General features: G+C 41.2%; 2 protein-coding genes across 5 annotated transcripts; one reads left to right on the top strand and one right to left on the bottom strand.

The window, feature by feature from the left end:
* Positions 1–233: 233 nt before the first annotated feature.
* Positions 234–12438, bottom strand: CIAPIN1 (cytokine induced apoptosis inhibitor 1). 4 transcript variants are annotated; one of them, XM_036749281.1, is made up of 9 exons: positions 12176–12438; positions 6345–6526; positions 5458–5610; positions 5119–5195; positions 4305–4473; positions 3452–3525; positions 2490–2605; positions 2063–2144; positions 234–1550 (listed from the first exon to the last, which is right to left on the bottom strand). In XM_036749281.1, exons 2-9 carry the CDS (start codon positions 6499–6501, stop codon positions 1440–1442), a joined length of 939 nt encoding a protein of 312 aa, XP_036605176.1. In that variant the 5' UTR covers positions 6502–6526; positions 12176–12438; the 3' UTR covers positions 234–1439. The 4 variants fall into 4 exon arrangements, with proteins under 4 accessions (XP_036605176.1, XP_036605178.1, XP_036605175.1 ...); XM_036749283.1 differs by having other exon boundaries at positions 5458–5632; XM_036749280.1 differs by having other exon boundaries at positions 12077–12265.
* COQ9 (coenzyme Q9) lies at positions 12437–24647 on the top strand. Its single transcript, XM_036749279.1, has 9 exons — positions 12437–12643; positions 18637–18805; positions 19164–19299; positions 19741–19883; positions 20185–20269; positions 21469–21573; positions 22707–22862; positions 23426–23479; positions 23852–24647. The coding sequence occupies exons 1-9, from the start codon at positions 12574–12576 to the stop codon at positions 23885–23887; spliced, it is 954 nt and encodes a 317-aa protein (XP_036605174.1). The 5' UTR covers positions 12437–12573; the 3' UTR covers positions 23888–24647.
* Positions 24648–25960: the final 1313 nt, after the last annotated feature.

The following is a 25960-nucleotide window of genomic DNA, read 5'->3' on the forward strand; positions in this document are numbered from 1 at the left end:
CTCCTCGGCATAAATGGAATGGCAAACATTCTGCTCTCAACCTTATTGAAAGGAATTCAAACCCTGGAAGACAATGAAGTTATATATGCAGTATTCTGCTCCACAACTATCTGCTGATGCTAAGGCCAGTGAGACTAATTTGAACTATCATTTCCTTAGAGCATAATGTAGTACTATTTGCCAGGACCAGAACACTGGAATGCATGCAAGAGAATCAGTACACATTTCAAAAATGAAGATCATTTAAAACACTTTATTTATCAGTCACACAGCTGAAATTCCAGTTCCTCTAAATCCACACATTTGTCAACATTTGGCAAAATTGGATCCTAGTCCTTATAGGTCAATAGCAAGACAGACGAAAATGAATCTTGCACCAAGTAAATTATAGTTGGTTTGAGTCCTGATCTCCAGACCCCACACAGAACAGTTCTGGGTAGATGAGTAGATGAATAAAGGCCACTCCATTCCATAATTGAGGGTTACTTATTTATGACACTGACTCCCTCATATGCCACCAGATATGATAATGTGTATGTGCTATCTAAAGATAGATGTGAGCTTAGGTCCCTCACTTAGGTGAATGTGTTTTCTTGGTTACTGCAGGGTCAGTTCTTACATTTACTTACACACACACACACACACACACTCACTCACTCTCTCTCTTTCTCTCTCTCCTGGAGCTGGTATATAAGAGTTCGTTATTCTAACACCTACAAATTCACAATTATGTAAAAAGGACACAGCTCCAATGCTAATTCACTAATGGCCAGATCACAATAACACAATGGTCTGAAACAGTGAAGCTTGATTCAAAAATAAATGGTTCAAAAGGTTTCAGAAATCCATTTGGATTGAAAGCTAGTTACTGTAAGGAGTTCTTACAACACTTGGCTATCTTTTCCAAGAACTACAAACTGAACAAATGTGCTTGCTCACAGAACAAATAGTTAGTTATCAATAAATTTAGAAGGCAGATCTGTGGTCTGGCAATGTATCACAGAAGTTTAACACTAAAGGATAACTATATTCTAGGGTGATATGATCCAAGCTGACAGGGAAGTTGGTCTCAGGTCCCAAATACAGTGTGATCAGGTTAGCAAATACTAACACGAAGAAGGTAACTTCTCCAGTGCGTACATCTTCTTTCTGCTAGCATTAATTAGATGGAAATTTGCTATACCTTCAGTTCAAGTTCCACTGAAGAATCAGATAGCCCAATGCAAATTAATCTGGCTGATTATATCTCAGTCCTTTGGTTCATAGCAGCATATATACCCAAATTTCTGTGTGTCTACCAAGCCAACCCCACCCCAACATGGAATGTAGGCAGAACCAGCGAGGCATGAGACAAGGTAGGATTTGAAGGGTTGCTGAAATGAATCTGGAGTCAGTTTTTGGAATGGAATAACCTTCACAAGTCCCAGTGATTTTGCCTTCTAGACATCATGAAGATTTTTTTCACTCAAGAGGATTTTCTCCCCAGGTTTAAAGGCTGGCATCCCAAGGTAGGGGCAGCTCGCACAGCGGAAGGCATCACCCAAATAACACTGTTAAGAGAAAAAGAAGGAGTTGAAGGTGTCTACTAACCAAAAAATACAAACTCAAAGACCAAGAGGAAGTAACTCCTAATATTGTTGCTTCCTCCCCACCCAGTGGTCCTGAAGTAACACAGCTGGCTAAGATTTCATGCTCAGTAGGGCTACAAATACTAAAACTTCAGAGTTTCCTGTTATAAGTCAGGAATATCCAATGCCACAGCAGCCAATGAGTTCAGGACCTGATAAGTTTTTAGAAAGTCAAGGCAGATTCAAAGTTAAGAAGAAAGGTAGAGGCAGGAGAAATTCCTACCATAAAACAGCAAAAAGTCTGAGAATGCTAATACCCTCAAGAGATAGGGGACTTCTCTTCTCCAATATAGGTCTGCTTCACTTTGTCTTGCTTGTGATCATTTGGATCATAAGTTATTTAGAGGTAGAAATAGTATATGTGCAATTTTAGGATGAAGCCTAAATATAACCTGGGTACTCTGTGAATTTTGAAAATCTACCAAAATATTTACATTTCCACAAGCTGACTTGGGTTGGGATCTCTTCTGTTCCTTCAGTTTCTCCTGCTCCAGTTCTTCTGCTAGGCCACACGTGCTACATAAGAGATAAGATACTGTAAGAACTAGAAACCCACAAATCCTGAAAAATGGCTTCTACCATTTTATGGTGAGTAGAAGGACCCTCTCTTTTCATCCGCCTTTCAGCCATTCTTTACCTAGAGCTAGTCCCAACGGAACTACTTTCTCCACGACCTTCTAGGCAAATACCACAGGGGTAAGACATTAACACATGGAACCAATAAGGTGGACTTAAAGTCCAACATGTTGTTTCCCTCCCATATCACATGGAGAGCACTCTAAGAGGCAAGTTCTTTTCTACTTTATTAGACACTCCTTGAGAGAAAGTAATGAACCTTCCCTCACATTCCCTAACACTCACCAATTTTTACAGGCCTTCCTTTTTGTCCCTTCTCCACATGAAGCAGCCCGTAGGGAAGCTGGATCTGGCTTCTTCAAATCCTCTGGATCCAAGAGTTCATCAGAATCAATGAGATCCTGGAAGGTATTCAGATTAGTCTAATGACTAAGAAGCTACCCCAGTTAAGAAGCTCTCATATAGTCATACTAAAGGAGGGAAGATAATATAAAAATTATTTATACTTAATGTATTCGCATATAATTTAAAGTATGGGGTGGGGGCAGTAAGTTTACCTTCCTAGTTATATTAATTCAGTTTAACGTTAAAATTATTAGGTACCTCCTGATATCCACCAGCTGATAAACAGGGGAAGGGTACCCAGAAGGATGTCACAAAGTGGCTAATCATGAACTTCTCAAAAATAACACAGAGTGCTTTATAAAGCCTAGCACATACCATGGACCATATGGTATAATTCCATCTTGTGGATGGGGTGGGAATCAAGTGAATGATGAGAAAGGGATGAGTAAAATCAAATGGCCAGAGAAGATTTAAGCCTTAAGAATTTCTCTAAGTGTGGAATGTCATATACACAGCCAGATGTAGATAATGTCAGCTGTTTTGTTTCATCACAAAGTAGGCATTCAATGAGGATGGAGGGACAAAAAGTAACTTTTTCCCACAATTCAGATATTTTGTCTTTGAAAAAATGAGTCCAAAAGATTTTTTTTAAAGTGACAAAAAGCCTATGTGTGAATACACTCGTTTTCTTTTGGGTCTATTATACCAAATAACAGGCAGAGAGTAGAAACTAAGTGAAAATGATGGTAACTTTACTGCTGAAATTCTACCCCAAAGCATGATAAACACGATTAGCAGGCATGGTTCTAATATATGACTGTTCACACCCAGCACAGAGGCCCTGAAAAGTTTGCTGGAGGTATATCAAACTACCACGTGCTTCAGCATTGGGCCCGACTCACCATGCCATCATCATTCATGTCGCTGGCTGAGAGTGTCCACAGCTTGGCAGCATTAGGGTCCATGGCAGGTTTCTCTAAAATGAGCCAACAAAAGAAATATCAAGAGAAGCCAAATACAGGCTGTGACACTAAAAAGTTCTTTTTTCATAGAGGTACAATGACTATAAACACCAACTAACTTGGCATCATACTATTCGATGTTAGTAAGAGAAGCTTCATCCCCTTTTTACAAATCAAAAAGCATGGACCAAAAAGCCCCCAAGATAAAGCATGTATGATAAGTTAATGGCAGAGCTGGAAACAGATCTCAGGGTTTTTGATTCAGAATCTATCAGAGGATGCTGCCTTGGGGCAGGCCACAGAATGAACAATATGGATCAGGAGTTGCTGAGTGAAACAAGTTCATTCTTTGGCAGATTTTCAAATAGGTCAGTTCAGGCAAATGTACATCCCCAAATCAGGCCAAGCACAACTGCATGACCAAATCCTTCAAACAGCACAGGTTGTTTGTTTACAGTGCTCTTGCACATTCTGTGACCTTGAACACAAAGGTTTCCAGAGGATTACTACAGGATCTTGGGAAAGTCAGAATTAATGGTATGTGAAGACAGCATCAAGTATCTGAAAACTTACCTGCATACTTCAATTTAGCCAGTTTTCTTTGTTAAGATCACAAGAATAGTAATGACGGCAGAAGGCAAGATAAGGAAACATTTTCTGGGCACAACTGGGCAAATTAATACAATCTTACAAGTGACATAATCTTAAGGGAAACCCCATACCAGGAAAATTAACTTGGTCCAGTATAGAATTCAAATGTGCTAGACTGGTATAATAGTGGGGTTACCCTTACCTGACACAGCAGACTTCTTGGGAAAAGAAAGCTTAAGCTGAGTAGAAGAGCCTACTTCAAAGTTTGGTTTTTTGCCTGTGACTTGAACAGAGACCAAGCTGTCACTTTGGTAACCTAGGTGCTCTTGTACTGACTGTACCTCTTCTGGGGTTAAGGACTCCCTCTGCAACTGAAATTCAAGGCACAAAAAAAGTTTAGTCTGTGTTGAAAACAATATTCACTCATGCCATAATGTTATAGTATAATCTGTTAGTATACCTAAGGTCCAAAGAACAGAATATAGATATTAACCATGTAATCTCTACAGAGAGTACCTGTTTATTTTTAATTTCTCTCTGATCAGGGTCATGACTAGAATTCAACTTTTCTCTCTGTTAATGCCCATCTTCACAAAATTTAGAGTGCTTTGCAAATACTACCTCTTTTCTTAGTATTTCTTCTTCCCATGTAGGCAGAAAACAGCATCACATTTTAAAGGTGGAAAAAAGGCAGGCACAAAAAACCTCAACAACAACAAAAAAAAACCTCAAAGACCTCTATCATAGAGGAAATCAGTGACCTAGTCAGAAACCAAGGTCAGGGCTGCAACCATTTTTTAATGGTACAGTGTTAATCACATAATCCCAAAGAGAAATCTAACAAAAAGGAATATAGAAACGTCACTTTTAAAGACTAGACATGCTGGTGACACACATCAGGGACTTTTTGTTACCGGGGAAGAAACAATATGGAGGCATAAGGGTGAGTTCAGAGACATGGATTCCTTCTATACCATGTGTCAGGAGCATGAGTTGCAGCTCACTTGTAAACGTACCTCCTTCACTTCCACAAGTCCAGAGAGCGTCAGGGTTGAGCACAGCTTAGCCACTGTCTTCACTTTGCTTTCCTGAACTATCAAAAAGGGAAAGAACAATCACAACAGATTCATAGGAGGACGTTAAAAACCATATCCTATGTCAAGTGGGACAAAAACTACAATAGCACTTCATGTTTGTCTGATGGTGTTTAAATTTTCAAAGGGCCTTCAGAACTCATCTCAAGACCCACAGTTCCACACCATCTCAAAAGTAAAAGCAGACACCTTTAGCTCATTTTGTAAACCCTGGCTTAGTGCTTCAAGTGAAGATTAAAGGAACAGCAACAGTTTCTTTACCTGAGGTTGTCTCCACTGGCTCTTTCAGAAGGACTTGCCCACCCGGTCGAAGGATCCTAGCAATTTCTGCCAAAATCTCAGCGTTATGCAGTGTTGTACTTCCTGGAACCAGACCCGACAGAACAACATCGAAGCTGGATTCTTTGTGAGCAGCTGAGAAGACAAAATGAAGATCCTAACAGGCATCACTCAGAATGCCCGAGCCACGACAGCAGCACCCTCTTCGGCCTGCCGGGAGTCTTAGAAATGCCACGGGCCTCAGATGAGAGGAGGGATATTTATCTCTTCCCCAGTTTAATGGTGGTTCAATGGCCATTACAGTTGCTACTACACTATTACTCTCTGCAGCTATTATCCTATTCTTCCTTCCAGACATGTTCCCCCCTGCTATTATTCTCATCAATGCAACTAGATCCACCTATGTGAACAGGTACAGGTGTAAATTAGAAATGGTATAGTTAAATGAGCTTTTTTTCCTCTTCTCTCATAGAGACAGTTATAAGATAAAGAGGTACTTTTACGAGCGAACACACTCTTCTGGCCATCATATTTCAACAGAAAAAGAACAGGACTGCCAGACAGCACACCAGTTTTTTGTCAGTAAGAGCAGAAAGAAGTACAGCCCATTGGATCACTAGATAGAGTGAACAGAGTGCTGAGCCTGAAGTCAGTAAGACTCATCTTCCAGAGTTCAAATCTAGTCCAGCCACTTACTAGCTGTGTGACCTGGGCAAGTCACTTAACTGTTTACCTCAGTTTCCTCCTGGGGAAGGAAATGGCAAACTACTCTAGTATCTTTGCCAAGAAAACCTCAAATGGGGTCAAGAAAGCTCATCCATGCATCCACACCCTCCTGCCCCTGTAAAGAGCCAGGGACAAGTTCTTACATTGTAATAGTTGGTTGATGTTTTCCACAGAAACATGGCTCTCATCACCAGCCAGTTCCTGTAGTTTATCCACCAGACTTTTCAGAGCCTCCACTGGAGATGACCTATCCCAGATGACCGCCACACGCTGCCCCGTTGAGATTCCATACTCTGCCATTGCTGCAATGTCACCAATCTGAAAACTAATGGCCAAAGGATGACTCAATGCTGGGCAGAGGTACAAAGGGCCTGAACTCAGTTTAACCCAAGAAATGTAATAAACACAATTAGAATTTTGGCACAGTCTAGACCAGTCACCCACGGATACTGACATTAGAAAAATATATTGCTGATGAGAAGGCCTAAATAAATAACCTTATTATTTCAAATTTCCACAATCCCAAATTCCTAAACTAAGCATTAACTTCTCTAGGAAAATCCCTAGCCTTCTGAGAAGATGAAGTCAAAAAAATACAATTATATTGATACGAGGAGCTAAAGGCAGAAGATTAGTTCCCTTTTGGAGCAGCTCATAACCTAGCCAAAGCATAGATCATAAAACAAAAATGTTATTGTTTATTGAGTAGATGTCATCAGTGACTCAGCAAGGAAGAGAAACTGGCAGACTTCCTTTGACCATAAATTAAATTTTTTAAGGTCAAATGCTTAGTAAAATAGTATTTTCCCTTTCACCAAAATAAATACCAAAAAATCAGTTTTACCTAATTTTGTAGGGTTCAAAAAGTTATGTTGTATGAAAGTCAAGCTTCTACTGTCCCTTGAGATTTTGCGTAAGTATAGTAGAGAAAATGCATTAAAAAAAAGAATGCGGTTGGGGACATTCACCTAGCTTATCCAGTGTTCTCTTTCTTTTTCAAATATTAATGCCACCAAACTTCTGAAAGCCAGGGCCTAAAAATAAGAAGCAGAGATAGAAAGTTCTATCTGTATGATCCTGGGTAAATCAAACTCTTTGGGCCTCAGTTTCCTCATCTGTAAAACAAGGAAATTAAGACTACATAAACTCTCAGGTCATCTTGGCCCTGTTCCTGACTTTATGGACTTCAAAATTATGCCTCTATTACCATCTCATTAAAAAGCTCTCAGCACCTGGGCCTTCCTCAGCCTAGAACATGCTACCACATTTGCTGCCTGCTCACCCTCAACCTTTTGCAAGGCTAGCTCCTCTTCTCTTGATGAGTTCTTCCTGGAGCCTTTATTTTGTGAAGGGGGCTCAGGCCAAGTAAACTCCTTGAGGCCAGGAACTGTCTTTTCTTTGTATTTGTATACTGAGAGATTACCACAGTGCCTGGCACAAAATAAATGCTTAATAAATGTTTGATTCCTCGATTCCTTTCTTCCATTGAGTTCTAGAACTATGATCCTATGATCCTGGTCAAGGACGCATGAAGAAGAAAACATTCTTTCCTCTATAATCTCTCAAAACACTCAAAACCCCCTAAAGTTTCTGGGCCTTCTGGAAAGAAGGTAGCCATTAGTCTTTTCTCTTCTGAATAATAAACACCTGGAATGGCAGACTGACAATGAAAATATATTTGAAAAATTCACTTCAGCTGAAGGTATCTCATCACTGTCATCATCAGAAAATAAGTAATGATTGTGACTTTTTTAGCTATTCTTTGGAATATAGCTCAGGAATTAATAATAACCTAAAATCTCCTTATGTGATAACTTATCTTTTCTCCCGGTCAACCAGGTTGCTGGCCATATCAAATTCTTTATATCTCCCACTATCACCTAGGACTGTACATACTAAGCACATAGTAGGAGCTGTATAAATAGTAAATACTAACAGACTGAAAAGAGTTCATAATCTTGGTCAAATGGACAGGTAAGTGAATTACTAATCTATTCAAAATAGGAAAGTGATGACTTGCTTGGGAATGAGGAGAGAAGAGTCAAGGTACAAGGACAGGTGATGGGTTTGACCTACAAAAGGGCCAGGTATTATTATAAACAATGGCGATTCATTTGTAGCATATTTCACAAGTTAAAAGAATTTGTCACAACAATCCTCTGAAGAAAACTGTACAAGTGAGGGAAAAAAAGCTTAAAGAGGCTAAGAAGTTTCCCATTAGATAGCTAATATGTAGCCAACACAGGGCTTGAAGCCAGGTCTTCTGATACCAGGTCTACATAGCTCTTTTCATTGAGCAACACTGCCTCTCTTTATGAATGTACTACTAACCCTAGCTAGTTTCCTACCTACAGATGTTATTGGTCACAAGGGTCATGGACCCCTTTAGCAGTCTAGTGAAGCCTATGGACCCCTTTAAATGCACAACACTTAAGATTATAAAAGAAACCAATTATATTCAAATATACTTATCAAAATATTAAAAACAAAAAGCCAACTTCACAGATCCCAGGTTAAGAACCTCTGGGTTGGGGGTGGAGTGGATAAAATGAGTGTATGGATTAGATCAACACAAAATGACCACTACTGGAAATAAATACACCTCAAATTCATCTACTCTCCTGAGGGTGGGTTAGAAACAACATGGTTGAAAAGCTACCTGGGTTCCTACCATTTGCTAGCTCTGTGAATCAGCTTGATGTAATGGTTAGTGCACTAGACTTGGAGTCAGTTATACCTGAGTTCAAATTCTGCCACTTTCTAGCTATGTGATCCTGGGCAAGTCACTTTACTTCTCTTGAGGTTGGATATAATAGTCTCTCAGGTTTCTTCTGCTCTAAATTTGTGACTCTATGATCCCTAGTCACTAAACTTCTCCAAGCCTGTTTCTTCACCTACAAATGGGGATAACAGTACATACACTACTATCTCACAGGGTTGTGAGGCTTTTGCAAAGCATTAGATGAATGGGAGGTATTACTAATATAATAAGAACTTCCCCCCACCCCCTCAAAAATACTTGTGTACCCACATTTTTGACACTCCCAATTCACTAAAGTATATGTGACAAAAGGATATTCTTGGCCAAATAGCCATTAATCTAAATTTTAATTCCTAAAAGAGCACATTCAAGAACTGTAATTTTAAGCCAAAATGTTCCTGACCAAGAATAAACACAGATTACTAACAAAGGAATCTGGCTGTTAATAAGGTTCAGGATCATTGTTTTATACATAAAGGCCAATCAAAAGCTTAGAAGCCCTAGATTGCTACATGGAGATGGAAAGAACATTAAGGGTAAAGTACTAAATTGCTAGAATAAGTACTGATTTCTTCAGGGATACTAGAAATGCTTCACTGCTTTCAGGGACAATAGAAAACGCTGTTCAGTAAAACAGGAAACAGACTTTTTTTCTCCTAGTTAAAAAACTGCCCGTTGACTGATAACATACACAGTATTTTTTAGTGACTACATTCTAATACAATTTTCATAACAGAAACTAGGAGATCTAGGAAGTTTGCTCAATTCGGTTTTATACATACTGCACCTTAATTTTTAGGTAGAAACAAAATGTCAGGCCTTTTTCAGCACGGCATCACAGAAGCAGAAAATTCTAAGAGTGCGATTGCTCATCCTCCTTTCTCAGTTCAGTTTACTTGCCTCTACTTCAAACAGGCACATAAAATCTTTGTTCTTAATATCCAGCTTTGCCCCGTGGGAGGCCTCCCTAAGGAGGAGAATGGAGCTGGCTTTGAAGCTTCCTTTTCCACTGCTAAGATCAGAGAGTATTAGATCTGCACTTTACAATTTCTCAGCGTTCCAATGGGAACAGGTCACTAATTTAGAAGATATTAAAAATGCTTTGTGTTCCTACCTCCCAAATTAATATCTAATAGCAAGAGGATGGCAATAAAATGCTTGTTAAATATCAACCCTAGAAAAGAAGGGCACAGGCTCAGCTTTCTTGGTAACAGAGGAGACACTACAGGAAATGTTTAAAAGTTCAAATATGAAAACATGATATTTTCAATCAAAATGTTTTGAGTTTGGTCAATCAGTCCAAAAAGCACAAAAAAACCCACTCCCACAATAGCGGGAAAAATAGAGTAACTAAGGACTCTTAGGAGTTTTGACTCGAGCTAGCTTAGTAATTACAAGAGGTGAAGGAGAAATTCAAAGTCACAGTCATGTTACTGACCTTGGATGTGATGTTAAGACACCTCTCCAACTCTGACTGACTCTATCTAAATAACTTCTACAAGGCTGCTGATGTCATCCCAAGCCATGTGCTCCCAGTGTGTGTGTGTGTATATATATATATATGTGAGGAGATCAAGAAACAAAGGTAAAAGTTTAAGGCTTTCAATTTCAACCTAACGCCTAATTCTGTAAAACAGGTTGACAAAAAATCCTGAAGATCATGGCAGTTACGCTTCGGAAGAGATTTTTAAAAATGGGACATGACAGAAATAAGTAGAGAAAGAAGATCAAGAGGGAAAGAGAAAACTCAGAATGAAGATCAAAACGTCTTCTTCCAGAGGTAATTAGGTGAATTCAGGACTAGCCTGATGACCTGAGTAAAAAGTTTCAGTAATAATATCCATGTGGTATAGTTTCCATCTGGTCTTCTCATGTGACAGTGAGGACAGAATTTGAGCTCTCTAACTTCAAAGATCAGTACTGACTATAATGATGCCTGATCTTGAAGAGAGATGAATAATTCAGGAATACTATTCTCTCAGGTTGCTATTTTTTTCTGGTCTGACAATGGGAAGATTTGTTATGGCTTCCATCCACAAAAATACCATACAACTCTTGGGACCACATAACCAATAAGCATAGAATAATTGTTTCACAGAGATGTGGGGGACAGAAGGGAAGAGGTTCTAGTTTTCCTAGAGGAAATTACTCTTACGAATAAACAAACATCACTAGAAAGTCAAGTTCTGAGCAGATGGGTCCACAATTTAAACTACATCACCTCACCTTTCGTAGGTGGTGAAGGGAGTAAGCTGTTGGTCCTCAAAAGATGCTCAGCAGATTGTCTTTATCCCTAACCCGTGAAAAATATGGGACTCGGCTCTGACCAACCTCCACGTTTAACCTTACAGTACTCAGATTTAATACTAGGTGTGTAAAGTTGTGTTCTATTAGGACACAGACACAGTATGATGTAAGAGCCTGGGAAAGAGAAACTCCTTTTACAACCTATCTTTCCTGATAGCACGTCACTTGTCTCCTCAACTAGCTAACCCAGCCAAACTGGCCTACTTACGGTTCCCCCATACAGAATAATCCCACCTCCCAGCCTTTGTACAGGCTGGAATGCTCTTACTCCAGACAAAGTGAGGGATGTGCTTCCCCCAGCCCAGCTCAACCTGAGCTGCCTGGGCGCGGGGCCTGATTCATACACTCGTGGGGCCGGGACGGGCCTCGGAGGATGCAAGAATGCAACCTCCTCCTTTACAGGTAAAGCCACTGACGTGCAGGGAGGTCAAATGACTTCTTTAAGGTCATGCAAGATTAGAAACCAGGGAAGGGAGAAGAAGGGGGAGGAGGAGGGCAGGTCAAGGGAAGAAGAAGCAGGGAGGGTAAGGGTGAGGGAAAGAGGGGAGAGGACGAGAGGAAGCCGGGGGAAGAGGAGGAGGAAGAGAAAAAGAAGGATGGGAGAGAGGGACGGGGGGAGAGAGAGCGGGGACGTGCAGGGGAGCAGGCTGGGGAAGGAGCTGAGAAGGGAGGAGGGAAATGAAAAAGGGGAGGGGGAGAGAAAGAGAGGAGGGAGGAGGGGAAAGAGAAAGGAGAAGGAAAGACGGGAGGAGAGAGTGAAGCGAGGATGAAGACACCGGCAGGGGGAGGGGAAACGATAGGAGATACCAGAGTTCTTCCAAGAAGGAACTGGGGTCCCAAAGTGTGGTAAACGCAACTGGATGAGAGGAAGCGGAGTAACCGGACAGAGGCACAGCCAACGCTCACCCAAGGCGCCCGCACACTCGGTAGCCACCACCGGCACCACTCTTCAGCAGCCGGCTCAACACCGTCCGGACTCTCGCGAGAAGAAGAGTGACTGGCTTCGCGGGGACTCAGAGGAGACTCAAAGATGGGGCGGGGGAAGGAGAGACAGGGCGGGGAAGAAAGGGAGGGGAGGGGAGGGGAGGAGAGGGGATACAAGAGGAGGGGAGGGGTGGGGAAGGGAAATGGAACCCGCGTGCGCACTCGCGCTTCGACGCCGGAGGAGGGGCGGGATCTCACCGCCCTCGGGCGTCCTCCACTCTCCGCCCCGCCCCACCCCCTCGCGCGCACGCACGCACGCACACACACGCGTCGGGGGCTGTCACGTGGAGACTCCTAGTGGGCCGCTGCCCACTTCCAAGATGGCGGCGGCGGTGGCTGGGTTCCTCCGTCGGGGAGGATGGAGGTTCCTGCGGCTGCAGTGCCGGCCCGGTGAGGGGGGCGGCCAGGCGGGGCCGGGACCCCCGGGGCCTGGGAGGGAGGCGGGAGTGGGGACAGGAGGGGACTCGAGTGAATGTGGCCAAGGGGAACCAGGTTCTGGGCTGCTGGCAAGGTGAGGTGAAGGGCATTCTAGGGTCTGGGCCAGGCTGGATCCCCGGGGGGGACCTTTGCCTTGCTTCTTGGCCATCTTCCAACGGGTCCGAGCCTGGACTCCTCGGGCTTGACTAACGGGCCGACACTGGACCTTGACCCCCAACCCTGACTTATGCTGTGTCTCAAACGCGGACTTCACCTTTGACCCGAATCTTTCTCCGGACTGAGACCAAGATGTGGTCCCCATCACCCTAACCCATCCTTCTGACCCCCGGTTCCAGATCTGGCCTAAACCCTGACCTAACTAGAATCTTAACCCTGGCCCCTGATTGATCCAGCCCGGCTCTGGCTGGGGTGTCCAGTGTGCATAGCTTCCTCTGTTTTCAAAGATGCAGCAGCCCCCCGCGTTCTCCACCGAAGGCCTCTCCCTGGCTCCCTTGACCTTGCAAAGGTACTATGTCTTGGAGCCTGTGGGCTGCCCCTTTGTTACCTGACATTTTAATTTCCCACCACTTGATCACCTCGCCTTCTTCCATCCTCAGTGACAACCTGATAAAGAGCATCTGGTGTCTAGTTCTTTGTTGGTAATATGCTCCAGGCTCTTTACACCCCCCACATATCCCTATTGCCTTTTCTCTGGAATTTTAATTCTTCTAAGACTTAAAATACATTGAATCTCATCAGAAGAACATTCTTATCAAAAATACAGCCTTTTGGGGCAGCTAGTTGGCGAAGTGAGTAGAGCCCCAGCCCTGGCATCAGGAGGAGGACCTGAGCTCAAATGCAGTCTCAGACACTTGACACACTTACTAGCAGTGTGACCTTGGGCAAGCCACTTAACCCCAATTGCGAAAAAATAAAAATAAAAAAATACAGCCTTTTTTTTTTCCAAGTAGAAGCTTAGGATTTTAAAACTACTTCCCACTGTTCACTTTTGGTCCCATCCATTGTCTTTCCAGGGCAGCTAGGTGGCACAGTGGGTAGAGTGCTGGTCCTAGAGTCAGGAAAACTCATCTTCTTGGATTCAAATCTGGCCTCAGACACTAGCCGGGTGACCCTGAGCAGATCACTCAACCCTGTTTGCCTCAGTTTCCTCATTTGTAAAATGAACTGGAGAAGGAAATGGCAGGCCACTCCAGTATCTTTGCCAAGAAAACCCCAAATGAGGGTCTCTAGGAGTTGGAAATGACTGAACAACAAAATTTCCTTTCCAGAATCTTTATATCGATGAGAGAGGTCTATGTGCTGGCCATATAACTTATCATAAATCAGCCAAAAGACATTCTTCATCCACTTGGTTTTTTTCTGTGTAGTTTGAACACTTTTTACATGACCCTGGATCTCATTTAAAATGTTCTACGGTGTTCTGAAACTTGATGCAGTTAGCATAAAGTCATCTACAAATAGGAGACTATGGAGAACCCCTCTATAGGTAATCATCCTCTTAGACTACTGGATATCCTTCATGACTTTGGTGAGCATATTCCTCCCAGTTTTATCCCTCACTTAACAATCAGAGGGTTGTCACATACTTACATCTTTCAAGGAATGCTATATGATTTTGAGGTATTTGTGAAAGAGCAGCTTTCTTACTGATGCCTTTTGTTTTTATATCCCATTCATTTCCAAATATGCACCTTTCTCCCCACCCCCATCAAGGCTTCCTTTGTAACAAAGGTTTTAAAAGGAAAAAAGAACAGTTCAGCAAAAATAACCAAGATATCTATATAATATTTACAGCATTCCGCACCCGTAGTCCTCACCTCCACAATGAAGGGACTCTTCACGGGGTAATGGGAGAGATAAACAAACGTGGTCATGAACATTCAATTTCATTTCCTTGTTCTTCCCCTTTGCACTGTGGTCACTGTGTGTATTTTCTTGGTTCTACTTCAGTCTATGGCAGTTCGTAAATATTTTGCCCTACCAAATCACATGTCTTTTTGTAGTCAATAAACAGTAAGCAAGTTGTTAAGTTCTCTGCACCTTTTATTTTTGTGATTAAATCTGTAGGCTTCTGTAAAATATCTTTTGCAAAAGCCTTTCTCATACCTTCAAAGATACTCTCAGTATATATGTAGGTTTTTTCGTAAAGATTTTGTATAGTTAAGAATCTAGGAGTATGGGTTGGTAGTTATGTTTTCTCAATCACCCTTTTTTAGATCATGATAAATCACCGCTGTTTTTTCCAGATGTTTCATATTTTCTCTTTCCCATATCTTCATAATCTCTGAAATTGTGTTGCCTCGTGCCATTCTCTTTAGTGTATAATTAGCCTGGTGTAGTTGCTCTTCCCATTCTTGTTTTCCTAAATACCATTTCTACTTCATAAAGCACATCTGGGACTTTATGTCCAAATGTGGTTGCTGTATTGTTATTGGTAGAGAAAATAATGTGTCATAAAAGCCTTGAGAGATACTTTCTATTTTTCATTTGCTCATCATCCTTCCAGTTTTATCCTTTAAAGCCCCTGGGATGCTCTGACTTAACTAGGTCTCTCTCAACAAGCTTTCTATAAACTCATTATTTCCTTCCATTGATTCTTCATGCTTTATAAGGCAATAACAGTCATAATCTTCTATCCTTCTCTGGAAGGTTTTACAAATAACTTTTTATTATAAAATGATATTATCTTTGGCTTATATCTATCTCTACCTGGCAAGGAGGCAGAGACAGTCTCTAGGTTCTTCTAGCCCCCTTCTAGTAGTGATGGTTTTAGAAGAGTTAAATTTCTTTAGAAAATGGCAATATCTATTCATCTCTGTTCTTTTATTAATTTCCCATGGCGGGGAGGGTATCATTTTTTATTTGTTTTTTAAATTTAGACCTGTGATTTCATTGGTTTAGGAAATTCCCTGTGAAACACTTACCTTCACTGTGTAGGCTGGCAAATCATCCGTAACATAATCATTTGAGAAATTTGTCTGGGGCACTGACAGGTTAAGTAAATTACTCACAGTCATACAGCTAGTATGTGTCAGAGGTAGGACTTGAACCTAGGGGTCTCCTGACTCTGGGGATGGCCTTCCATGATGGCATCAACAGCTTGTTTAAATAGGTCATGTGTTGACCAGTTGGCTGTCACAGCAAAAATGGAAGGGAGTGTATAGAACTGAGGATAATTTTACATTTTTATTTCCTTGTTTGTCACGGCCATAGAATTCGACACCAACTGGTCATCCTGTTGGTAATAAATCTCTCCACTGAGGTTCCTCAAAAAAGACACAGTTATTGGAACTACACAAAGCCTTTCCAAGATGGTAGAGCATAGAGCCGTTAAGAACCCAGTGTCACCTTCATGCTATGAAAAAGGCATCCAAATAGGATTTTTGCAGAGGAAAAGTTATAGCTGACACTTAAATAATGCTCTAAGGTTTGTAAAGTGCTTTCAAATGCAGTTTCATTTGAGTCTCACAACCAACCCTGTTAAGTACAAATGTTATTATCCATAGACTTCATAGGAACTAAAGCTGGAAGGGACCTTAAAGATTGCCTAGTCTAACCCCATCATTTTTCAGATTAGGAAAATGAAGCCCAGAAATATTAAGGTCAAATAACCTTATCCAAAGCCACACAAATATTGAAAGATACAGAATTCAAATCCAGATGCCCTGGCCCTAAATCCATGGCTCTTTTCACCAGACTAGGTTGCTTACCATTTTTACAGATATGATTCCATAGCCCAGCTCAAGAAAGTAACTTGTCCGTTAACAGTTGTTTCAATTATGTCCAACTCATAGTGACCCCCATTTAGGGTTTTCTTGGCAAAGATACAGGAGTGGTTTGCCGTTTCCTTTTTGAGCTCATTTTATAGATGAGAAAATTGAGGCAAACAGGATTGGGCCTTCCTGACTCCAGGCCCAGTGTTCTATCAGCTACACACAGCTAATAAATGGCAGCTCTAAAATTTAGTCCATGCCTTATAACTTAAAATCAGGCATAATTTCCTCTATTTTTGCTCCCCCCCTTTTTAAACATCAATATTCTAGCCCTTTGTGGACTCATTTCTGTTACCATTGCCCCTTTCTCTTTTTCATCTTATACCCTGGTTTATTTAATCTTCAGGGTATGTGGTATTTTGATAGAGGGCTCAAGAAGGATCTTAAATTTTATTCATCTGGGAATAATTATTCTTAACCCTCTATTTAATATTTTAAAATATATATATATTTTCACTTAGCATTAAATCTAATTCTAATAATTTTATGATTTAGATCCTTTTTTTGCCATAAGGTTTCTGGTTTTGTTCTTTTTTTTAATCACTGTTTTGATATTGAGGCAGGCTAGAATCTGGAAAAGTTAGAATATGGGCAACAGCAGGCTTATAATCAGCTCAAAATCATCATCAGAAGAATACTATCAAAAATACAGCCTTTTGGGGCAGGACACATGATTTCTCCTTTTCTTATATGCCCCATAATGCCTAGCCCGCACATAGCAGATTATTAATGTTGAATGAATGAAATACATTATCTTTAATGTCAGATTCTCTTTTGTCAATTCAAACAGAACATTAGGACAGAAAATCTATAATTTTCTGGAAAGGAAGTCTGTTCACTACTCAGTTGTAGCAATATCCCATAATCTTGAATGGTGTTTCTTATACTCAGAATCTGTTGCAAAAGTTAACTAAAGATTGGCTGAACAAGTAATCCTATCAAAGACTTGTAACTATTACCTATCCGTTAGAATATTTATTTTGATAAATATATCTTATTAAAGTTTTAACTGTTCTTTATTCAAATTTTAAACCTGAATTCTTAAGTTACTCTTTGTTGTTGTTCAGTCGTGTCTGATTCTTTGTGACCTTATTTGGGATATTCTTGGGAAAGATACTGGAGTGGTTTGACATTTTCTTCTCCAGCTCATCTTATAGATGAGAAAACTGAGACAAACAGGGTTAAGTGATGTGCCCAGGGTCACACAGCTAGTAAGTATCTGAGGAGAGATTTTAGTTCAGGAAGATGAATTTTCCTGATATCAGTCCCAGCACTGTATCCACGGTGCCACCCAGCTGCCCTGAAATTACTCTTGATTCTGTATTTTATTGAAGCAGATATGGAAATATAGTATAATAAGACAAACCCTGAACTTGGAATCCAAGGAACTGGATTCATATCTGGGCTGTGCCACTTACTGGTTGCGTGACCTTGGTCAAATAATTTTATTTCTGTGGACCTCAGTTTCTTTATCTCACAAAAATTAAGGTTTTATACTAAATAAACTACAGTCCCTTCAGACTTAACATTCTGTGTTCCTATGAATTAAATATCTTAAATAAAATTAAGAACAGTTTGTCATAGAGCATTTTTTTTCTTCAGTGTACATAGACACATGATCTTGTTTGATTTTCCACCCTGTGATGTAGGGCACGCATTAACATCCCCATTTTGCAGATTATGAAATAAACATAGAGGAATTAATGATTTTCCCATCATCTCAAAATGCGCAGAAGTAGAATAGGGTCTGGAACCTAGTTCACTCTTTTCATAATGATAATAATAATAATAATAATACTTTTCGTCTGTATAAAGCTTAACTGTTTTATCAAGTACTTTCACGTATGTCATGTCATTTGTTCTTTACAACACAAAAGATAGGTGGGCCAGGGATGATGATCCCCATTTGACAGGCAAAGAAACTGGGCTCAGAAATGTTAAGTGACACCTACAGTCACACAGCCATGAAGTGGCACGGCCAAAACTAGAACTTGGTTCTTCTCAGTTCGGTATCCTCCTGTGCCATGCTGTCAAGGCTATTCGTTGCCTGAGGTCTTCATCTCAAACCCCTAAAATGTGTCACTGTATCCCATTAATCTTGCTTTATACCGTGTGAACTCCTGTACTGCTTGTGAATATGTCTGTGAGTGACCATTCTACCTCCTATTTCAGTGACCAGGTGTCAGCCCTCCCCAATGCTACGTGCCTTCCATGCTTCAGTTTTGGCAATGAAATCTTCAGATGAACAAAAGTACCAGCCCCCACCCTCTTCCTCTCAGCAGCACTCGGAGTCACAGGGAACAGAAGAGCCCAATCCAGAGTCCTCACGCTCACCCCCCCGGTAAGCACCAAGCTGCCCAGTCATCTGATTTCTATTCTCCCAGAGTGCTAGTATTTTTTATTGATGCAACTACTGAAAAAAGTTGTATTTTTTCTGTGCAGTGGCCAAGGGACACATCTGGGTCAAGCATATCCTTTTGTTTATTGAGTAACAACTTTGCTATATACTAGATGCTCTTGCTTTTAGTAACAGTAGTGGGAGAAGAGAACGGAGATCTTTTTAATCCTATTGTCATTGAAAAAGCTGTGACACTGGTACAAAGGAAAATAAGATTGATGTTTTTCTCAACCCTATAAGAAAATACAGCTTTTGGGACACAGTCCTGGGACTCAGCTTGTTCTCCTGAATTGGGCTTCAGGTACACAGATCAGGGTGGTGAGGAGGATGAGGACCATGAAAGCGAGGAGCAGCTGCAGCATCGGATCCTGACTGCAGCTTTGGAGTTTGTGCCTGCTCATGGGTGGACCCCAGAAGCTATTGCAGAAGGAGCTCAGGTATATATGTATATAGGGAATCTGTAGATGACTGAAAAGTTAGTAGAGAGCGAAACTGCTGAGCATTTTGAAGAATCTTAGATCTCTTTCCCCAAAAAGGGAATAGACAGAATATAGTATTCCCTTTCTTCCCATTTCCTTCTTTTCTCCCACATATACCCTGAAGTCCTTGTCTGTCTTTCCTTATCGTGGTATAGTGTAACGAGCACTGAACCTAGAGACATGAGTCCTGAGTTCGGATTTTGGTTCTAACAGTTATTAGCCATATGACCGTGGGAAAGATTCTAAATGTCTGTGAGTTTCCTCTGTGTAATATGAATAACACTTCCACTACCTAGCTCAGGACTGTTGTGAGCAAAGTTTTGTAAACTTCAAAACGCTGCCAAAGTGTGAGTTATCATCTTAGAGATTCCGTCAGTCTCTCTCTTTCCTCTTTCACAGTCCCTGGGTCTCTCTGGTGCAGCAGCTGGCATGTTTGGAAATGATGGCAGTGAACTGATCCTGCATTTTGTGACACAGTGCAATGCAAAACTCTGTCGTGTGATGGAGGAGGAACAAAAGCTCGTGCAGTTGGGCCAGGCAGAGTGAGTATCCTGTAGCATTAGCACTGAGGAGTATAGGGACACATTTGCCAGGGCCTAGATCTCAGCCTGTCCCTAAGTACAAGGCTTTCAGCAGAACAAGGAGAAAAAATAACACCCTGCAGTCCAGCTCTTTTAGGCAAAAAATCCCCACTGACCAGCTGTTCTGATGGCAGAAGTACAGATAGCTTTGGCCAGGTCAGAGTTATGAGCCAGAAAGAGCCATTTCCTACCTTAGGACTGAGGATGCTCCTAGCCACCTACTCTGACACATAGACAAGCTGTTTTCTTTTCCCTCTTCCAGGAAGAGGAAGACAGACCAGTTCCTGAGGGATGCAGTGGAAACCAGACTGAGAATGCTGATCCCATACATTGAACATTGGCCCCGGGTACAAAGTTCCTATGTAGTCCTCATACCATTATTAATGACAGTAATAACATTAATAATACTCAGCCCTGAGTACTGTACCAAAGTTAACTCATTAATTTTCACAGCAAAGGAAAAGCCTAGAAATACACAGTAAGTGTGATAGGCCAGGACTTAAACCCATCTCTATTAAATAATTTAGAGTGACTGTTAATCCAGGCCATTTATCCCCTTTTTTTGGAGCATGGGGAAGGGAAATGGGAACAGTCTGGCAATATGAATGCCCTTGGGTCCTGGCTCACAGGATAGGCTGGATCCTACCAGCCTAAGCAAGTCTCACTCTTCTAAGGTGGTAGGAGTCCATGAAGGGAATTGTAGAAAGCAAGTGGTTTTAGTGCTGCATGCCTAACATAGGGTACTTTCTAAAAGCCACCTCATGTTCTCTGGGCCTAAGAGAAGTCTCTGGGTTGAGGAAAAGCATCAGCAAGGACATGGAAGTAAAAACATTTGGCATGTTTTGGTAATTTAGTTTTGCGTAAGTATAGGGCATGAAAATAGAGGAATTGTGGGAGCTAATAATAAAAAGATAGATTGAGGCCATATTATGGATGGTATTGAGTGCCATCCTGTAAGGAATTTAAGTTTAGGCTTTGGCCTTATAGATGATGCCAAGCCAGTGAAGATTTTTTAGCAGAGATGGGATATAATTAGAGCTATAATTTGAGGAAGATTAATCTGGCATTATTGTGCAGAAGATTTCTGAAGGTGGGAAGGCCAGTTAGGAGGCTATTACAGACTGTTTGGTGAAAGTTTATGAAGGCCTGAACTAGAGTGTCTGCGTTGAAAAGGGAAAGATGGGATGCCGTCAATCACCTGAATAAAGTTACACTGCTGCCAAGGCTGATTCCAGATACTGCACTCTGAGTCAAGCACTGGTTTTCCTTGCTTGTTGCCAAGGGAAGTATCTCTAGGTGATCAAGGAAATTGATGAACAACTTGGGCAAGCAAGGTTCAGATATGTGGACTGTCAAGACTTTGTGCTACTTGGCTAGACTTGGACTATCAGCCAATGAAGAAAAGTCTTAGTTCTTTCGTTGTTTTTTTTGTTTTTGTGTGTGAGAGCTGAAACTAAAAAGTAAACTGTTTCCTATTAACTATACATGTCAATCAGTCCCATTATGGGATTATGCTGTATTTGTTTCTGTATTGTTTCTTTTTTAGGCCCTCAGCATCCTTGTGCTCCCTCATAATATCCCAGCCAGCCTAAACCTCCTCACCAGTATGGTAGATGACATGTGGCACTATGCGGGAGACCAGTCCACTGATGTAAGTACCTCCTACAAGTCCTTATGCCTAGAACAATTGTGAGGTGATTCGCTATAGTCACCAAGAGATTTAGGGGTTTTACAACACAGGAATCTGATATTCTGATTTAGGTCCCAGTTAACTCCAAAACTTAAAATGAAAATTCCTTATAGAACTTTATGAAAGTTCTCTAATTATAAGCTTCTTTCATGGGGCCTGCAGTATCATCATCTCAGAGAAAAAGACAAATTGAAACTATAAAGAAAGGCAGTGGCATGTTCTTTGATGACAGCTATCATAGAGCTAACTATAGGCTTTAACATTTTGTTTAAAGTTCAGTGTCCTGACCACAAAACCAAAAGTTGTTAAAGCATTTTTTCTTACCTACAGTAATGACTCAAAGCACAAGAGATTGTTTTTATTTAGAACTGCTTTTTTTATAACCATTTCCCAGCAACCTCTCAAGATTTAAATCCTGCAGCAAAATCTCTTGTTGTTTTGGTTTTTTGTTTGTTTTTTTTTTTTTTAACTCAGGCTGATTTCATTAACACCACTTTCAAAATAGAATGCTACTGAGACACCCATCTCTTTAAAAAGAAATTCCCTTCCCCCAGCACGCTTCTTCCTCCGCTGAGAGATCAATAAATTCATTTAAAGCAGCCACCAACAAAGAATCTGCCTTGTTAAAAAGCATCATCTTTTGGGCAGGAAATAAAAGAAGTAACATATACCTTCATAAAAACAATTAATAAGTGATGGTATTTTGTGGAATCTGGGTAGGGGAAGTGGAGAAAGACTCCCACCACAGTTGTAATAAACTGCTTTAATAAACTTCCTTCATGTGGGAATACACCACCGACTGAGATGGTAGGAAAATGAAATTGGAAAGCAAAGAAATTAAAGGAATAAAACACTAAGCAGCTGAGGTGGTGCTTTAAAGAGGGGTTTACCAGGACAGGCTCCTTCCTTTCCCAGTTACAAGTTGCTGAGGGCTTTTCCTAACTCTGGAGAATCACTACGTAGGCCAAAGGGAAGGGAAGCAACGGGGCAAAGGAAGATCTTCCCTTATGTCACATCTGGCTTTGGCCCGAGCTTGTTCTCTCCCAGGGTCCGCACCAGCTCTGATTTGTTTTCTTGGCTTGCTTCTGATGCAGTTGAACTGGTATACACGTCGGGCAGTGTTGGCTGGCATCTATAACACTACAGAGCTAGTGATGATGCAGGACTCATCTCCTGACTTTGAAGACACTTGGCGCTTCCTTGAAAACAGGATCAATGATGCCATGAGCATGGGACACACAGCCAAACAGGTTATCCTAAATTAACTTTGTTGGAACATCATGGGAGCTATTCTACCATAATCCTCCCATCAGTGACGTTCTAAAATGTGGTGAATAAAAACATGTCACCTGCAACTCTCCTAAAATATTCCCTTCCCTCATGCTCAGAAGGGGTGACACATACATAGAGACTTAAAGAATCTAACCTTTTGTGCCCCACCACTGTACATTAGTAGCTATATGCTAGCATTGCTCCAGTGAATCATTCGACCTCTGCATAGGCAGTTAAACCATCTTTCAATATAGAGATATCAAAAACTAGGCCCACAACACTCCCTAGTTTGACCCAAGCCAAATTAGCGTGTAATTGGGAAACACTTAACAAAATAAATATACAGTAAAACATAGATATTGTTAATTTGTGGTTTTCTAAGTTATTCAGCCCACAGAGAGTCATTTCTATTTGCGTTTGAGACCACTGTTCTAGTGCACAGACTCCTTCACCTGGGCTAAACATGCTTGTTTTTTTAATATCTGCTTTATCTTTAATTATGTGTTAGAGCACTTGAGAGCTTTCATTCTGCTTTTCCTAGGTCAAATCTACGGGGGAAGCCCTTGTGCAGGGAATGATGGGAGCAGCCGTGACTGTGAGTATCATTGGAGTTTGCATTAGCCTAAAACCTTACATGCTGTGTAATTCAAGTTCTTTTAATTCTTGAAGTGAAAAGTTAAAAAAAGGCCTCATGTGCCCCCTAGTTGCAGTTAGCCCACCTCTTCAGTCTTCCTGTGGTACTGGGGAAAATATCAGAGCCTGGAGTCAATGGTGTATTGTATAATAACTAGCATTTATGTGAAACTTTAAAGTATACACAGTGCTTTTCATACATTATGTCATTCAGTATCAAATCACATCACTGCCTGCCCTCCAGCTTCTATTGTTCCCACTGGCCACTACCTGATTTATAATCAGGACCAGGCTCTGACCTTTGCTTCCATCTGCTTTGATTTGTCTTCATTAGCTCAAGAATTTGACAGGCCTAAACCAGCGTCGATGAGGAGGAAGGAGAGTGAGCCTGAGTGCCCAGAAGAAAATGAAAGTGTATTGACAGCTTTTTGAAAAACATAAAGTGCTGTACCAATGTAAGGTGTTATTCAGAACAAATGAGAGTTTGTCCCAAACATTATCCTGTGCAATGAACCATCTATGTGCTGGTGGTTTTGCTGACTATTCCTGACCAGAAACTGGGTCAGTTCTTCAATTCTTAATGCCACATCAGACCTCTTGTCTTCAGCAGCCTCACACCTCTGTGTAGCAACTGTGTTGTTGGACAATAAAAACCTCACCCAACTAGCCAGACAAGGATGCCCACTGAGTGTCTTACTGTCACCATCCCATCACACTATGGGCCCCAGGAATATATTGATCATGTTTTAACCCTCTCCTAAGAACTTCTTAAGGCTATAATTTGATAACTGAACTCCACCATGGTTCTGCTCTGAGGACTGTTAAATTGCCATCCATCCCAGTTGAGCTGTGTGAAAGGGCAGCATAGTTCATGTGTATTACACATAATTTTTTTTGAGGTGGTCCCACACTGAAATCTCTGCTTTTCTGGCTAAGGTCCTTCTAGGGGCCTATGGAGAGGGTGAGCATCATCTTTGATTCAGGTGTTTGCCAGATAGTTGTGCCCTTCTGTATGTTGTATTGGTCGTAGGCCCTGTTCCTTAGGGAGCCTAATACCTAATCTGTTAAAGAATTGTTAAGTGAATTTAGATTCTGTAAAGAAGATAATAAAAGTGTTTGTTTGGAATGACTCCATTTGTTAGTGTGTTGTTAGAAGTGCAGAAGGGGGGGGCAGCTAGGTGGCGCAGTGAGTAGAGCACCAGCCCTGGAGTCAGGAGGACCTGAGTTCAAATCTGGCCTCAGACACTTGACACGTACTAGCTGTGTGACCTTGGGCAAGTCACTTAACCCCAATTGCCCTGCCAAAAACCAAAAAAAAAGAAGAAGAAGAAGAAATGCAGAAGGGTAGGACTAAGAGGTGACTTCCCTCTTCTACTTTGCTCTTGATTCTATTTCTTCCCATAGCTTATAGGACTTTGTTCTGTCCATTGACATCTGCCTCCCACACTTGTACCCCTGATTGCTCCTCCACTGACTCCTTTCCTTCTGCCTACAAACATGCATGCATTTCCCTAAATTTAAAAATAAAAAATCTAAACTTTTACTTATGCTATTCACTCCAGCCATTTTGTTTATCACTTTTCACCACCAAACTTCTTGAATGAGTATATTCACTGACTGTCCTTCCTTGCTTCTCATTAACTTTTGTTTCACCACTGAAACAATGTTCTTTAAGGTCAGAAAGAAGTATTCAGAGAAGAGACAACAGCATATAGTGGGAAGAGGACTGGACTCAGAGTGAGAAGATGTGAATTTTAACCCCAGCTTTTCCACTTGTTGGCTGTTCCTCATCTCTGAACTGGAGACAATAATTTCCTTGTCTTCTGTATGGCATTAGTGAGGCTCAAATGAGATAATTCATATAAAACACATTGTAACCATAGGAAGTCCCTCTTATTAATGATAATCACTAGTGGCCTTTTTCAGTGCTCATCCACTTTGATTTTTGGAGTATATGACCCTGGTGATAGGCAGTTTCAGTTACACCTTGAAATTCCCACCATAGCTCCTCCCATAGCAGTCACTATCCTGGTTCCCCTCTCCCTACTAACTTATCTTTCTTCTTTTCCATTATCTCTTCTTCTTCCTATCCTCTACTTGTGGACATTCACCAGAGTTCTTTTTTGTCTCAGTACTCTCTGTCAGCAAACTCATCCACTCCCACAGTTCCAACTGTTGGTTATGAGAATAACTCCTAAATCGTTAACTCCAGATTCATATTTTCAACTGCCAGCTGGACAACTCTACCTGTGTGCCTTAAGACAACTCAGACTCAAACTGTGATGTTAGACAAGTCACTTCTCTACGCTGGGCCTGTTTTGTCTGTAAAATGCAGGGGTTAGAATAGATGATCTCTGAGGTCTCTTCCAACACTAAAAGCTCAATAATCCTATGTGTGAAACCAAATTCTCCCTCTTTCTTCAGCCTCTCAGCATGGCATTGT

The sequence above is a fragment of the Trichosurus vulpecula genome, chromosome 3 (genome assembly GCF_011100635.1).
Source record: "Trichosurus vulpecula isolate mTriVul1 chromosome 3, mTriVul1.pri, whole genome shotgun sequence".
Classification (NCBI taxonomy): Eukaryota; Metazoa; Chordata; class Mammalia; order Diprotodontia; family Phalangeridae; genus Trichosurus; species Trichosurus vulpecula.